This window comes from Pleurodeles waltl, chromosome 4_1 (assembly GCF_031143425.1).
Source record: "Pleurodeles waltl isolate 20211129_DDA chromosome 4_1, aPleWal1.hap1.20221129, whole genome shotgun sequence".
Lineage (NCBI taxonomy): Eukaryota > Metazoa > Chordata > Amphibia > Caudata > Salamandridae > Pleurodeles > Pleurodeles waltl.
In genome coordinates, this window is record NC_090442.1 from 485,146,580 (window position 1) to 485,161,970 (window position 15,391).

The 15,391-nt window shown below is 43.3% G+C and overlaps 1 protein-coding gene across 2 annotated transcripts in view; it reads right to left on the reverse strand.

Moving 5' to 3' along the window:
• PAWR (pro-apoptotic WT1 regulator) overlaps positions 1 to 13,719 on the reverse strand; it is a 209,559-nt gene extending 195,840 nt beyond the window's left edge. The window contains exons 1-2 of one of the 2 annotated variants that reach the window (XM_069228776.1): positions 13,542 to 13,719; positions 11,747 to 13,054 (exon numbers count right to left, since the gene is read on the reverse strand). In XM_069228776.1, the coding sequence (XP_069084877.1) occupies positions 11,747 to 12,385 (639 nt within the window). In that variant the 5' untranslated portion in view covers positions 12,386 to 13,054; positions 13,542 to 13,719. Of the gene's footprint in view, positions 1 to 11,746; positions 13,055 to 13,206; positions 13,479 to 13,541 lie in introns of those variants that run through there. The other variant, XM_069228777.1, reaches the window with a different exon arrangement.
• Between the last annotated feature and the right edge of the window lie 1,672 nt (positions 13,720 to 15,391).

Genomic DNA, 15,391 nt, shown 5'->3' on the forward strand with positions numbered 1-15,391 from the left:
GACAGGGATATTAGTACTCACGGTACACAGACCCGGTGGAAGATCCTGCATTTCGAGGTCTATCTCAGAGTTGAATCCCTCGAAGGAAAAGTCCTCTTCTTCAGCCACATAGGCTTGATAGAAATCTTCCTCCTCCTGTCGGACATCCAGGTGCTCAAAGATATCAGGAGAGTCATCGGCCTTTTGTCTCTCCATTTCCCTGCAATGTGCTCTTCAGTCCCATAAGGTCTTTTTGGAACGAAACAATTGGCAGGCCTTGCAGTCCTCTTCTCTGTGGTTGGGAGAGAAACAGATTGCTGACTTGACAGTGGTCAGTCCGCATGTACTTAGCATGACACCTTAGGCAGAATTGGAAAGAAGTCCATTCCATCAGTAGGGCATTATATATTATTTCGAAAGGCATAGAAAAGATCAGCCTGAAAAGGCAAGGCCCAAAGGGCCTTTGTTAGAGTATGTTGATCCGGCAGGCAATGATTTCTTGACCTCAAAGCACAGAAGATGGTGAACGTGTTCAATAACAATACCGACAAAGGTGGGAGTGGATCCTGAAAGAAAGTCTGAAAATCAGTCTCGACCCAGAGCTCAGTGATACACGACCAGACCAGACGGTGAAAGAAAACAAACTAACAATTAAGTTGATGCCCATGCACATTACCAGCAAGAAGAGAAGTCACTATACCTTGTGACTTGAAAGACTTTTGAAGGAACAACAACTTGCACACTTCTGGACCCAACAGTAGATGGCAGAAGTATGCATACAGTCACACATGCCTTCAAACATATTTTTTTTTTCTAGCGTATACCCACTGCATGTAAATAGTTACTGCAGTCAGACAGCTTGGTACCCTCTTTGTTAAGCAGTTTAAAGTATACACCCCAAGGAATTTGGTGTCTCACACTCTACTGTAAATTGTAGCACATCAAGATGAAAGCATCACAAACATTTGAGGTGACACAGGAGTGAACACTGCAAATGTCCACTGCATAACTGGAGGATCAAAGTAAGCTTCCTAGTCTAGTGTTTACAATAGCCGCCAAATTTAAAATTTCCGTAATAGTTCAATGTATACCCAAAGCAAACACTTGTTTAGTGCCCCTTTTAGACAAGGGATACTTTTGCTGCAAATATACAATACCTATAAAGTACTGACCTGCAATTCCACACAACAGTCTTCAAATGTTCTTCTAGATTTTGGTGTGAATACAAAGTATGCAACCTATAATTACTTCTCAAAGCTTTCTATTCACATCACCCACTACTTTGAGAAAGGGACATTGTGTCAGACCCAAAAAGGTATTGCAGCACTGTTTTGTAGGGGGTGGGGGTGGATCAGGAGTAAACAGTCTTTCTGGAAAAATAGAGGCTTTAAAGACTCAACCCATTCCTAAAAAATACTAAAAACTCATTTGCAACACTGGCAGAGAGCGAGGGCCTGCGGTGTTGAAAACTGAAGAGACAAGCTCTGGCAATGCCAATAGATCTGACTTTAAAGGAATGTCACAGGGCAATGTGAAACATTACAATTAGATAGCATGGGAATGGATATGCATTAGTGTGGAAGCACAAAACTGTATAATAATAGTGTAGGTTAAAAAGTCAAGGGACAGGCGCATTCTTAGGCCAAGCCAAAAAAAATTAATGTAGGTTAATGACTGACCAAATAATCTAACTATCTAAGACACTTATTGCATTACTATGTCAAGTATGTGTTACTGAAAGTTTAGCCTCAGGCAGCTGGACAAATAGAATTATTACAACTTTGTGGAGGAAAGCACTTGTTTTGTGGTAGTACACAAATTCTGCCAATCAAAACATGTACTACTAGCTCTCATCATGTGGGTGGAGCCAAAGCCCCTCTCTGGTGATGCTCACATAATTGTTTGCTGAAAGCTGTGCTGTGAAGCCAGATCATAAAAATGAGTAGTGAACAGGAATGCAAAACACACAAGGCAGGAAATAAAATACATAAGGTTCGGTGTAAACCAGAGAACTAGAAAGAACCAGAAAAGAGACAAACATATTCAAGAAGGCAACTAAAGTGTAGGTCTTGATGGTGAAAGACATCATAGACCAGGTTGTTTGGCTAAGACGTAGTGCAATATAAGCCATTATACAAACCCAGAAGTGACTGACAGTCTCTAGGAGTCAGGTGAATTAGTAATAGGCAGGGTGAGAGTGTGGTTCTTTGTATCAATAAAAAGCATTAACTCAATGGAAGACAAAGCATAATAATTCTCCAAAATATTATGAATGTATTCACAACACAAAATGATTGCAGGCCATGAGTGGGATATAAAAAAAACAGAGATAGTGGCTCCTGGCTCCCATTTCTTAAAGTGGACACAATTCAGGAACATGAGGATTTAAATATAGGATATTAAGTGAGATAAATACAGGAAACACAGAACCTAGTCCACAGCTTGCAGTTCACTTAATGAAAATGCTAAAAATAATTCATCTCCCATATGTACCATAAAATAAACTGCTCTCGGACTTTCTCAGCACGACTATTTCAGATTTAGAAGATAATAAACACTTCCGATTGGAACACACTTTCGAAGCTCTCAGATTTTCCACAACTGGGCTGTTGACAGAAATGCTGCACTCATATATAAATGCAATGGCATACAACAACCTCACCCAAAGAGGTTGATCACTCGCAATGAACACATAATAGGACCACCTCATTCCCTCTTCCCAAATTCAGCGCAGCTGTCTGGTTGTAAAACACATTATCCGATACCAAGAACATACTGGAGCTTGAAGCCCACCCATTATATACTGTTAGTTGACTTCCCTGTCACTCATTTGCCTAGCTCTTATTCGCACCCCAGTTTGTCTATTCTGTTTTTGTCCATCCACATCATGGAGCAAAAGCCACTTCACCATCTCTCGACTACCTGGTATTTGTGCTGCCACTACTTGCTCCTCAACCACTTTATCAATCTTTTTGGTTAAGCGCTCCATGAGAATGCATGATTTTTTCAGTTGTCTCCATCATGTACTTCTCACCTCTTGCACTTTGCTCTATTGCCTGCGAGCTTCTCCAAGCCCCCTTGTATTCACTCGTTCCCTGCTCCCATTGCTTTCGCACCTTTGTGTTTCTCCCCCAAATGCTTCCTTACTCTTTCGCCTGTTGCATCTCCTTCCCACGCCTGCCATGCGTGTTGCTTATTCCCAACTTCTTCTCTCCTCCGTCACTCGTTGCTTTGTCTCCTCATGTCCAGTCTGTGTTGCTTCCTTCCCACCAGCTGCACCTTCTGTCACCAATTGCTTCTCCTCCCTACCCCCTTTATTGCTCTCCCACTACCACCAGTACCATCAGTGTTACTCCTCCCAGAACAAAATGGCTAAAACCACTGATAAAGTCAAAGGGTCTTAAGAGTGAAATCTATTTGCTTTGCCAATGCTTGTTTTCGGTCTGGCCTGCCAGAATAGCTGTCGCCAAGACCTACTGTTACCAACAGCTTATAATATAAGTAGAGTGGGGTTTGCCTCCACCAAGAGGAGTAATTCTCTCACAACTCATGCTATTGACAGTTTAATGCATCATCCACCTCCTTTTGAGAGCTTGCAGAGTTCAAGGAACTATGTTACATCTCAAAAGTACACTGAATCACCACACATTAAACTCTGTAGCTCACACATGTACTATTTAGCAATCATTTTTTGGTCTTGATAGCTGCCAGCAAGATGTAGTAATACCGATTTAAAAAAAAAAAAAAAGTGGGGTTTGGCTTGATCCAGTGGAGTAATACTCTTGAATCTCATGCTAGTGGCTATTAGCTTTCTGCCTCCTAGGAAATGCTTCCACTGAAATACATGAGAGACTAGGACATTTGAATTGTACACTCAATCAATGAACCACTTTTCACATTCAATTATTTATTTCCTAAATGCATTACAAACAGAAAACAATCCTTTTCCATCCTCCCCCCCACCCAGCACTGACAAGGCCAGGAGGACAGGATTTAATACGATAAACTGCATTTGTGCATGCAGCACATGTAAATTGTATTTGTGAATGCCTGTATTTACATACAAGCAAATTAAGGCGAGACTTATTGGTGCTGCCAAGGCCTGTTTCGATCCGAGATTCTACAATTTCCCACCAGCTGGGAACGTGACAGGTGTGGACATTTTCCACACACCCTCGCCTCAAAAAGCTACGAAAATTAGAACTATGCAGCTCATGCTGCAAAGTGTCTTTAGTAACATTTTCAGCTCATTCTAAATATGGGATTAACATTTCAGTATTTTGATAGCGAATAAATCTGCTCCAAATCCAATACTTACCTCGTGTCTATATTACAACTCGTCCCAAATTCCACCAAAACTTACGTAAACAGTCACATGGACAATATACAGTTACTATTCCTAAAATAAATTACATATCAAAGTAAACGGATTAGGGAATCTAATAAATGGACACAATGGAGTGTTTTCAACAAGCTTGTAACTTCAAAAATAAATCATTTATGGAGAATCCCACCATTTACCCATTATTTCAAGAGTTTGGAAAGTGCTGCATCAAGTAAACTGTTCTAGCGAGGGACAGGTGCATCATTCAAAAGTTAATGCTTACACACAGATTAGTTCTACTTTCTGCCCCACGTTGGCTTTTTACCCACTTCCTATTGGCTTGATTAGCCTTTGTCCTTCCACAGTTCAGCAGATTTGCTCAATACTACTTATTAAGAAATTCCTATCTTGTTGATAAATAACCCCAAACATATTGCAGTATACCCAAGTCACTCGAAGGATCTGTGCCAACATCTCTCCGCCTGTTCAGCTTTTCACAAAATGTGTGATTTAATTAATAGGATTCAGTGTCTGCGATATTTATGGGGTGCACAATGCAAACTCTTTGGAGGAGCAACTGAACATCTAAAGGCAAGATTATGTCCACAGTTAAGAGCTCGAGTCCAGCTGGGGGCACCTGCTGAATCATTACTGGAAGCCGGGGGCTGAGTCATTATTGGAAGCCTAGGACCCCCAGCTTAAGTACTTTCTATGATTCGAACCTCAGAACAATATACAAAAGCAAGTAGGAGCAATCAAATGCTCAATTACTGAAATATTTTGTGTAATTCACAAATATAAAAAAGTTGTCAAATGTTCAATGTTACTTCCTTATTTTGATATACTTTATTAATTTCAATTAATAGTAATATTATTTAATTTTGAACAACAGCCCCAGACCCCCAGGGGTCCCAAGACCACAGGATAATAACCACTGTTCTAAACTGTGCAGTGACATCCAAATGACGGCATTACAGCAAAAGGCATTGGTTTTCAATATCTCCGTAACCAGAACACATGCTGATCCACTGACATAATGCTGTACAAGGAGGTAGTATGCTGCCTTGAGCCAATGGACCTTATGGTCTAGAAGCTGGTCATTCGAGGCCTATAAATGCACAGCTTAAGGTATATCTGAACACCCAAGTCTGTAAAATCTACATACCTTAAGAGATCTCTATTTATGAATAGCATCTGCAAAATCTGTGTAAACTGAGGGATAGATCTGATGACTAAGGCATGAGCTAACAATATGTCACCTAACATGCAACTATGCTGTCCACGATCTGTAAATGGAAGTCACGTCAAGAAAAGAAAGAAGTTTACATTTGCAGAGTCCCTAAGGCTCCAGTTACAGTGCTGGAGACTATCTGCCACTCATACAACAAATGCACGTGGTTTTAAGAGAGGCTTAATATTCTGGTAGTACACTTTGATTTTCAAGATTAAAGAAAGCCATCTGCCTCCTGGATAGACTGCAGACAGTGTCTAGTTAATATCTTAAGCTCATTGCAACAAGCAAGGGGTAAAAGAGGCCTCTATCTAAGGGAACACTAAGCTCGTCTGCTTATCAAATGCAGCATTTTTCCTGACTTCTAGCAATTATTCTAGCGATCCTTGCTGAATGAGTGGCGATTGGAGCCATTTAAGTTACCATCATGACACCTTACAAAATCAGAGGTCAGAGGTAAAGTGCCTCAAGTTTAGGAGGTCCAAAAGAAGGTGTAGCTCAACGTGCAATTGTTCTGGCATCTGTGCTACCAAAAATGTCCGAAAAAAATAAAACTCAGATACCATCTCATCCATCTCGGCTGCAGCCTCTTGATATTGGTAAAATAAAGTTCCATTTACTAAACTCAATGATTTCGTTTTTAAAAACAGAGTGGGTGCATCTTGTATCAAACAGCCCTTTACTTGTAAATAATGCATACTTCATTACAACAGGCTTCCAGCACAGGTTTCACATATGAAAATACCCAGCTACATTCTGAGACAATTAGAAGTTGGAGTGGCTTAACACTCTATTCCACAAAAAAGCCTTTCTGTGCAACTACGCTCATGCCACTGTGCCACGTTCGTTGTGACTGGAGGAGAGCACACCTATAGACCCCGAGAACAAAATCAAACACTTGCTATATCGGACACGTGTACCCTCCAAGCCCACACGACCTTTGGCTTGCAAATCCTTCAGGTGGGCTACTACATTCAAGTGGTAAATTTCTAAGTGAAAAAACTGGACTGGAGCAGCACATTGCGTGCGGACCTGGGAAACTTGGCTGCTACTAGAAGGGCGCAACGCACAAGTGGCATTCGCCAGCTACACAAATGACCATTACAATGTCAAGGCCTCCACTTATTTAGGTTGAGCGCGCAAGCGCTCAAACGTATTATAATTTATCTGTGGGCTTTTAACCACACCCACCGCAGGTCCATCATTAGCACTAGTTCATGGGTTGCCTTTCAAATATCCTTTATCCTTTATCATCGTTGATATATGCTTTACTTTTGTCCCTCCTTGGGGCAGTTTTGCTACCGCCTTGACCATCGACCCAGTTACAAGGATAATTGCACGATTGCTGATACATGTGATTACAAGCGAGCATCTTTTTTGTTTTGTGTCTCTCCTTCACTCTCATGGCACTTTGAATTGGCTTGCTTACGTCCACTGCTTTATTTCTTATTTTATGTGGCAAGAAAAGTCCAGTTAGGAATACAACGCTAATAGCTCTAACTCAAGCAAACGTGAGACACATTGCATTGCAAATGCTTGTTTTCCTCGAGATGAACTGCGGTATCTTGACCATATCAAAAAATGGCAGCAACAATGTATACATCTTGGCGACCTGTTCATACACTATAATAATTTTATGTCGTCTTTGACTTACAATGCAAATGATACCAGTTTTCCTGTCTGAGCTGCTGCTGTTCTTTACATGCCAATAAAATATTTGTTTAAAAACTGTAGCAAGTACAACTGTAAAGGCCTGCCTGTAACACACTCAGCACAAAGCGGTGCTTCCTGTCCAGAAGAGGAGGCGGGCTTTCTCCTTACGGATGCTTGAGATCCCAGCGGTCTTACAGAGTTTGCAGCCTCCACTCGAAGTTAAAATTCACATTCTCCAAACCCACTGGGCCGCGGGGGTCAATACATTCCACTGGAGGTGCTAATTAAGCATTAATGACTCCCTGCTGTTGTCAGTAGAAGAGAGGAGGGAGGAGGTGCCTGCTGGTCAGCGAACCATGCCCAAACTGCTGCAGGAAACACGTTACGATAAAAGTAAGAATGCCCAAGCCTGCCATTAGCAGGATGCTGGCTCCTCTGTCCAAACAGCTCAAACTGGGGGCTGGCGTAGGCCGCAGCCGTCCTCTGGAACCACTTACGGCCCAGGCATAGGGTACAGCACATAGACGTTTCCGCTCGAATCGAAAAAGGTATGTCATAACTTAGAAGTTCCGTGGGTCTTGTACACATACATGTATTCATGTGTTCCATTTGTTGCACATATGACCGGCACATTATTTAATGTGGTACATCAAAACGAGCACGGACTTTTCATATGCAAAATATTCTTATTAAACCAGAACGTCGTCAGGCTTTACAAAAAAAAGTGCAGACGGCGCAGTGCTCATAGGTGAATACATTGTGTACAGTAAAATATGATTCTCATATGGTACATCTCGGGCACGCACCCTGCTTAAACAGTTCTGTTATGTAAAGGTCAATCCATAGTTGGTGTCAACGTTTCTACCCAAAAAGTGAAATGGACCTCCTCGGGATAGATCCACCGTCTGCTTTAATAGCTGCATAATGAATAAATTAATTAACCAAGCGGAGATTGACCAACCCAAAATCACTTCAAGGGTTCCCGTGAAAGAATTCTATCTCAATGCTCAAAGCGGTGTCCAGAGCTCTCTGTCCCACAGATCGCCACTGACACCGGATCATTTCACCCGAGAGCCACCGCCGTCTCCAGCCCCGACTGGTAAATGTATCCAGTGTGGACGTGGTGGGAGGGCTGGTTAGACCCGACAGCTCATCTTCCCGGGATACTCATTTGAACTAGATTTTGGGTTAAAACGAAACACAAACTCTGGGACTGTCCTTCGTATAATTATTGTCCTTCACATAATTTATTACGAAAAGGAACATCATTTGGACTGGACTTTTGAACGGTGTGTAAACGGGAGCCATCCCCGAGATGTACATACGTGTCATATTTTACAGTTCACAGTCTATTGCATTTGAGTAAAGCTTGAAAACCAACCTCATGGGTGAATAAGAACCTGATCTTTCACATACGAAAAGGGATTGTTTGTTTTGGTTTACAACAAAAGTACGCTGATCACAGGTGCAGGCATATTGAATACAACAGTGATTTTCATTTCATTTTATTGTTTTCATAACAAGAAAGATGTCCAAAGAAGCAATAATAGAACTTGCATATCAATTATCTGACGACATTATAACTGGAGAGAAAAGACTCGGATGTACTTTTGGTAACGTGATACTGGGACTACTTCTCTGGTCATACACCTAAGGGAAGGACAGAACAGAGTAGGCTTGAGAATAGCAAAAGATAAAACGAGAGGCCTGGGTTGGGTTTAAAGGCCTACATGTAAGAGTGCAAGAGACTAACATGTGAATACACCTATGTTTAAACGAGACCCACGGGAAGGTATGTTCTAAATTGTTACAGCAGAGATATGGAAGCAACAGATGTAGACATCCTTTACACGCATTTCACTTATCACTGCAAAATTCATTCACCCTGAAAATAGTGATCAGTCTAGAAAAAACAATGACGCAGCATTATTCCTGTTCCCCAAATTATAAATCATAATCACTTAGCACTGGTTCGTGTTGCTGGCACCCATTCGACGAACACGGGAGCAGGACCACACACTAACTACGTTACATGGGTGGACCTGCTTTCGCCATTTACTACATTCACACAAAACAAGCACTGGCAACGCCAACAGGTATGATGTTGAGTCTTACCTTCTGGCTTCTCGAATGCTTATATTTTTGTATATATATATATATATATATATATATATATATATATATATATATATATATATATATATATATATATATATATACACAAGTAGTCAAGAAGCAGTGTTGGGGAAACTGCCAAACCATCATCCAATTAATCCAAGTATGGTCTAAAAGACAAAATGGATATTTTTTGTAAAGTAAAAGCACTCACAGCAGCATTAGTACCAGACACTCAAGGGGACTACTTATGGTGCAGATATGCATATTGTGTAAGAGATAAATGCTGCCCCTCAAAGTCAGGTAAACCTATCGCTGAAGTGAGCTGACCCAGTGCCCCGTACTGTATGCTGTGGTGGGCGGAAACAACCAATATTACTCATACCAACAGGTTAAGAGAGCCGGCTGAGATCCCTAGTAAGTATGCACGCACCATATACACTTTTTTGTTGTTTATTCAAAACAAAAATGTTTTGCCTGAGATATACCTTAAAAAAAACTCAGAAGGGGGAATAAATATATAAACAATTGATGGAGGAGTGTTAGTAAACCACAGTGACAAAGCGAGTTCGTAGGTTGGTAGGCATTTTAAGCGACACCCCAGCCCTTGCCATTTTAAGCAGATTTACCAGACAATCAATAAATGAAGCTCGCCACATTCTGCTGATTGCACTTTATTCTCTTTTTCAGATTCCTGCCTTCAATGTAATTCACTAATTCAGAAAATTTAGTGTGCGCATCTTTTAGGAAGCACGCACTACCCAGTGGTTTATTTTTCAAATGTCATGAAGCCTGCGAAGTTAAAAGCATTTACCCTCTGGATGTTCAGCAGTAGCACCAATCCAACGAGGAGACGTTTTTCCCAAAAAAAAGTTGGTAGATAACAACTACTCCTATAAATATTTTACAGGACTGTTTTTAACAAAGGCTAAATGCCCTTGTCTTATTACACATCAGAGAATTCATAATTCTGAACAGGTGCTGAATCTTCAGAGTGGTTACCAGGATGTCAAGAAATTTCCCTGATTTTGGACTACAAAAGTTAATATCTTAATTCCAATGATTCTTTTTCTTCAAATTGTATCAATTGATTCAAGACACATTGCCTAGTCTTTCCATTTACAGCTACTCTGGAATAGTTGAAAAAACAACAACAAAAAACACCACCACCACCACTAGATAAGAGTTCTACCAAGAAATCAGGATCACGTTTTCAATGGACCAAAAAAAAGGGGGAGGGGGCACTTAGCCAAATGTTCAAGTATATTTCAAGGCTTAAGTACCACTGTGCATAGTGACCAGCACTTCCCTCTAGTACCGACAGTTTTCTGTCTAATATTGTTGATATTAAAGAGACTTATAAGTCAATAAGCTTTCAACACCCACCAAGAAAGTAACTACAATCAAGACAAACAGGTACAGGCTAATATTTTCCTTGGCACTCATCAAGGACTACATTTTTTAAATCACATTTGTGGCCTTACTGCTATATTTAGAGACTGGTCTCACTGATAAGGCCCAGACATATGGCCTTACCTGTTCAATCGTGCAGAGAAAAGGTGGCCTTACAATATCGGCCAGAATCCTCTTGTTAGGGCAGCTTTAGAGTGATTCACTAGGCTTGAACTAAAAGCTATAGACAAGCTGATAAAGCTAAAGTCGCTGTCCCATGTTAGCTACAGCAATATCACACTGTTTTGTTCCAACTGATAAATCGTCATTGTTTGCTACTCCTAAAACAAACCATTGCACCAAACAAAATCATCACCCATCAATTGTAGGATGTTTATTTTCAGTCCTGCCATGTGCCTTCTTGAAAAGGTATCTAGAGGCCAAATCGTAAAAATTTCATTTCTATTATACAATTATGTCGTGAAATAGTTCTATGTAAACTTTAGATGCCTCGGTAAGGCATAGCGGACTGGAGGGTTTACGGTTTTGCAGAACTAGCTCAAAACCGCTCTTAGTGCTTTAAAAAAAAAAAAAGAAAACACCACACACCACAACATGCCCATAATGATCAAATTGATTCAAAATATTTTGTGACATGTTAAGTGCTGTCTCACGTCAGTAGTTCAAATGGCAGCTCATCAAAACCTTCAGGATAAGTAGTCTCCTGGTACCCTGGCCCATCTATCGTTTCAGTCTCAACCTCACAATTGATGCATATTTTTGATGGGTATTGTATCAAATTAGTCTCAATTGTGCAAAGTATCATATTGTTCCAGCATACTATCACGACACCAATAACAAGTAATTGACTCTGTAGTACGACCTGAAGCAAATAAAATCACCTTAAGCCATTAAAGAACATTTTACATCCAAAGCCATATATATCTCACAAGAAATGCGGTTTGAACGTTTGCACATAGAGATGTCACAGCAAATACTGAAGCACTGTGATGAGTGCCCAACCTTCTCCCAGACTGAGGCCCAGGCCTTACCTCCAAAGAAGGAATGTTGACAACACCCGTGGACCTCCTTTTCTCCCTCATCTTCCTTTTCTCAATCTGGCCCTTTCCTTTCCTTGCGCTGGGGCCGGAGCTCTTTGCCTTCTCCTTGGCCTTGGCTGGAGGGTCCTTGCTGGCCTCCTCTGCAGCATCAATCCCCTCCAAAGCATCATCCAGGGGCTGCTGGGCTGCAGACAATACCTTCTCCGATGTTTTCTTAAGTGCTGGCTCAGGGGCCGCTCGTCCTCCAGGGACGTGGGAGAAGGCAGTAGAAGGAGCCCCAAGGGGTGCAGGCTGATCTTCATCAGGTTTCCTCAGGGAGGAAGCTGAAGATGATTTTGCCAAGGAGGAAGTGGTGTTTACGGAGATGCAATTCGCTCCGCCAGTTCGGTCTGGCATGGCCACCAAGTTACCGGTGCTGTTGTTGTTATTGAACTCATTATTGACGACTGCCACTAAGGGCTTAACGCCACTCTCCGGGCCTCCGGGCCCTCCTAAGGGGGCAGAGAGCACACTGCCTGGCACCTCTCCGTAGAGTCGGGCACGCATCTTCTCCCTTTTGGCCTTCCATTCTTCAAGAAAGTCAGTAGTGGTGGAGGTGGCTGGAGGGGCCCTGTAGCCTCCAGTTGCCATGTTGCTCCCAAGTGGCAGGGATGGCCCAGGGAGGGTGGCGGTGCAGCACGTTGAGAGTAAGTTCAGGGTTGGCACTGGTCACAGGTAGTGAGATGTGTGGCGGTGCTTAAGTCGTACTGGAGTGTGGTAGCGATAATTCACTCGGTGCTTTCTGCTAGGTGTGCAGCAACAGTACCTGGGTAGTGGGGGGCTTTGGCTATTCAGAAGTCGGGCGATGTAGTGGTACGGAGTGAGACGAGAGAAGGCAGCAGTAGTAAAGGGGGCAGTGACCTTTAGGTTGCGGACGTACTTTCCCAGCGTAATGTAAAGGGAAAGAAACGGAACTGGTGCCGCAGCATGAGTGGGGGTTATGGGCCAGTCAAGTTCTGAGAGTTCAGCGTCTCAGTAGAGAGAATTTATCCAGCAAGGGTTAAGGGTCGGGAGAAAGTGGGTTCTGTGGACACTGCGAGGATATTCGATAATGGTGACGAGGCAGTGTAGCGCTCTTCTCTTCGGGGAATGTTATGGTCTGGCGAGCAGTGATGCAGGCTGCCAAGGACGGTGGGGCGAAGCAGGCAGCGTCTCCCCAGCTCCTCTGTTGGCGGGGCGCGGGCAGAGGGAGGCGGCGGCTCCACTTCACAGATAAGGCAACTCTGCAGCAGCGGCAGCGCTCCTTCCAGAGCAAACACCCTGAGAGAAAAGGAATGAAAACAAAAGGATTAGTCAACAGCAGCAGTGCCAGGAGGGGTAGAATCGCCTCTCTCCCTCCCCCAGCAGAGGATCGAAACCAGCAGAAACCGGGCATTACATTAGAACACAAACACCACAACAAATTCACTGACAGTCACGGCAGGCGGCCGCCAGCCCTCTGCAAGCTGGAGAATTTCAAAGGGAGGGAGAACGCTTATCGTGATCACTGCACCGACGAGCCAATAACGCCGCCCAACCCGGGCTTTATAAAAGGGTCGGAAAGTTCAGTCATTTCGGGAAGTTGCGCGGGACAGCAGTCAAGGGGTGGTGCGGGGGAGCGGACGAAAGACGTGACGATTGGTGGCACACAAGCGAGAGTGATGCACGGGGAGGCAGCACTGCCATGCCGTTGTCTTCTCTCGGTCTGAGAGGCGGGGAGAGGACCACGCACCCCACTCCCACGAAATGGAAGAGGGTGCTGCGTTACCTGCTGCAGAGCGGGGACTCCTGCCGATATCCAGGAGGGCGTCCTCCCCCTCGCAACTGCCGCTTCAGGTGTGCTGCTGCTCCCAGAGCCGCCTCCAGTCGCTTCAACTCCCCACCTCCCGGAAGAAGCAGCTTCCAGGGCTCCGAAACTTTTCCGATCCCCATGGGAGGAGCGATGGCTGGAGGCAAGGCCCCCAGCGGAAATGCCCGAAGGGGTGGAGAGGTGGCCAGAGGCGGCATTTAGTGCCGCACGCAATTATGTGATGCGCCCAGGATTTCTGTTTAGAGAGGGAAACGACCGCATAAACTTTAAACGTGACCCAGGCGCTCCTTAGACAATACAGTTTAACATTACATCCCGGATCTGACCACTGTATTCTTTGGCGGGGAGGGGGTTAGAGGGCTGTTTACAGCATCTTGTCCAGTAAATTAAAATGTCCCACAAATGTTTAGCTCACGTGGATAATGTGAAAACTATTAAACGCGCGGGATGGAGGAAGTAGACATGAAAGTCCGGTGTGGGGAAGGCGGTGGGTGGCTCTTCACACAATGAGGCGGCGCTACACATAGTGTTCCATTGTACATTTTAAACGTGTTGGTCAAACCCAATATCATTACAGCAAACATTTTGTTAGTAGATTTGACAGTGTTGATAAACTACTGACATAGATATTTAAAAGGGCTATGAGTTATTTGATAACCAAAAACAGCTTCCACGGATTTCAATATACAGCTGCTGTGTGTGCTTATGCTTGAGTGGAATGTGGAGGCCGGTGACATGACTAGGTTCCATTACGTCTGTGAGTGAGGATTCTACTTGTCAGTTCAGCCTCCTTGTGTGTTCTTGGACGGACCTGTTCCCTGTACTCCGTTCTCAATAAAGAAGATATTTACTCACGTCTGGCTCCAGTGTATCCATCCTGCGGTAACCACTATAATTTGGTGATGAGCTGTTCAGCGGTGTACCGGCTGTGTGGGCAACGTTGTGGAGTCTACGGCCGTCACATATATTAATGTAGACGGCCCAGGTGCCAGTGATGAAGCAGAAATGAAGGTTTTACATTTATTTGACGCATAAACGTAGTGCTGCAATAATCATGTGTGACTTTAACCGAACTAATAAAGATTGTACGGGGACAAAATGTGCCCTCAGAGTAGTCTGCCAACATTTATAAGCGTGCTTTATATAACGTGGTGTATTAGAATTGCACTAATCCGATATAATCATAAACGTGTGCTACGATTTGCTTGCTTGAAATGTTTTAGCTTAGCATTACTTTAGCGGAGGCTTCGGCCTAGTTGCCTGGCCTCACGGTTTAGATGCTCGTATTTTTCCAATGTGCTATTAAACGTGTATTTTTGCTTGAAGCTGTACTTTTCCACTGAGATCGTTCACATGCTTATCTTAAGGTTTCGTGCCAGCCTGGCATTTTTTCCTCCTTGCTCCAAGGTCAATCTGCAGGTGCGGACAATGGAAGCTCTGAAAGTGAGTTAATTGGTATAAAATGTTGCAACTTGCGTACCCGTCTCCAAGGATAATGTATGCTTAAGTAAAAGCTTGAGAACTGTTGTTTTTGATTGGATAATTTGAAGCCAACCTATGAACCCTCCAATGGAAGACCCTACGGGATTTGAACTGTTGTCTACTTAAACCAGGTGCACAAGGAGAATCCAGCCATTACCGCTATTGCCAGCCCGATACCCGCCATTTTGTAGCTACTATGGCCCATCTTGCTGCGACGCCATTTTGAGAGACTTTGATGCTTTCTCTAATCGGGAGAAAGAGACTTAAATGATTCTTACCCTAGAGACTTTAACTTTGATTTGTCCCTTTGCATGAAGTAGTAGTTT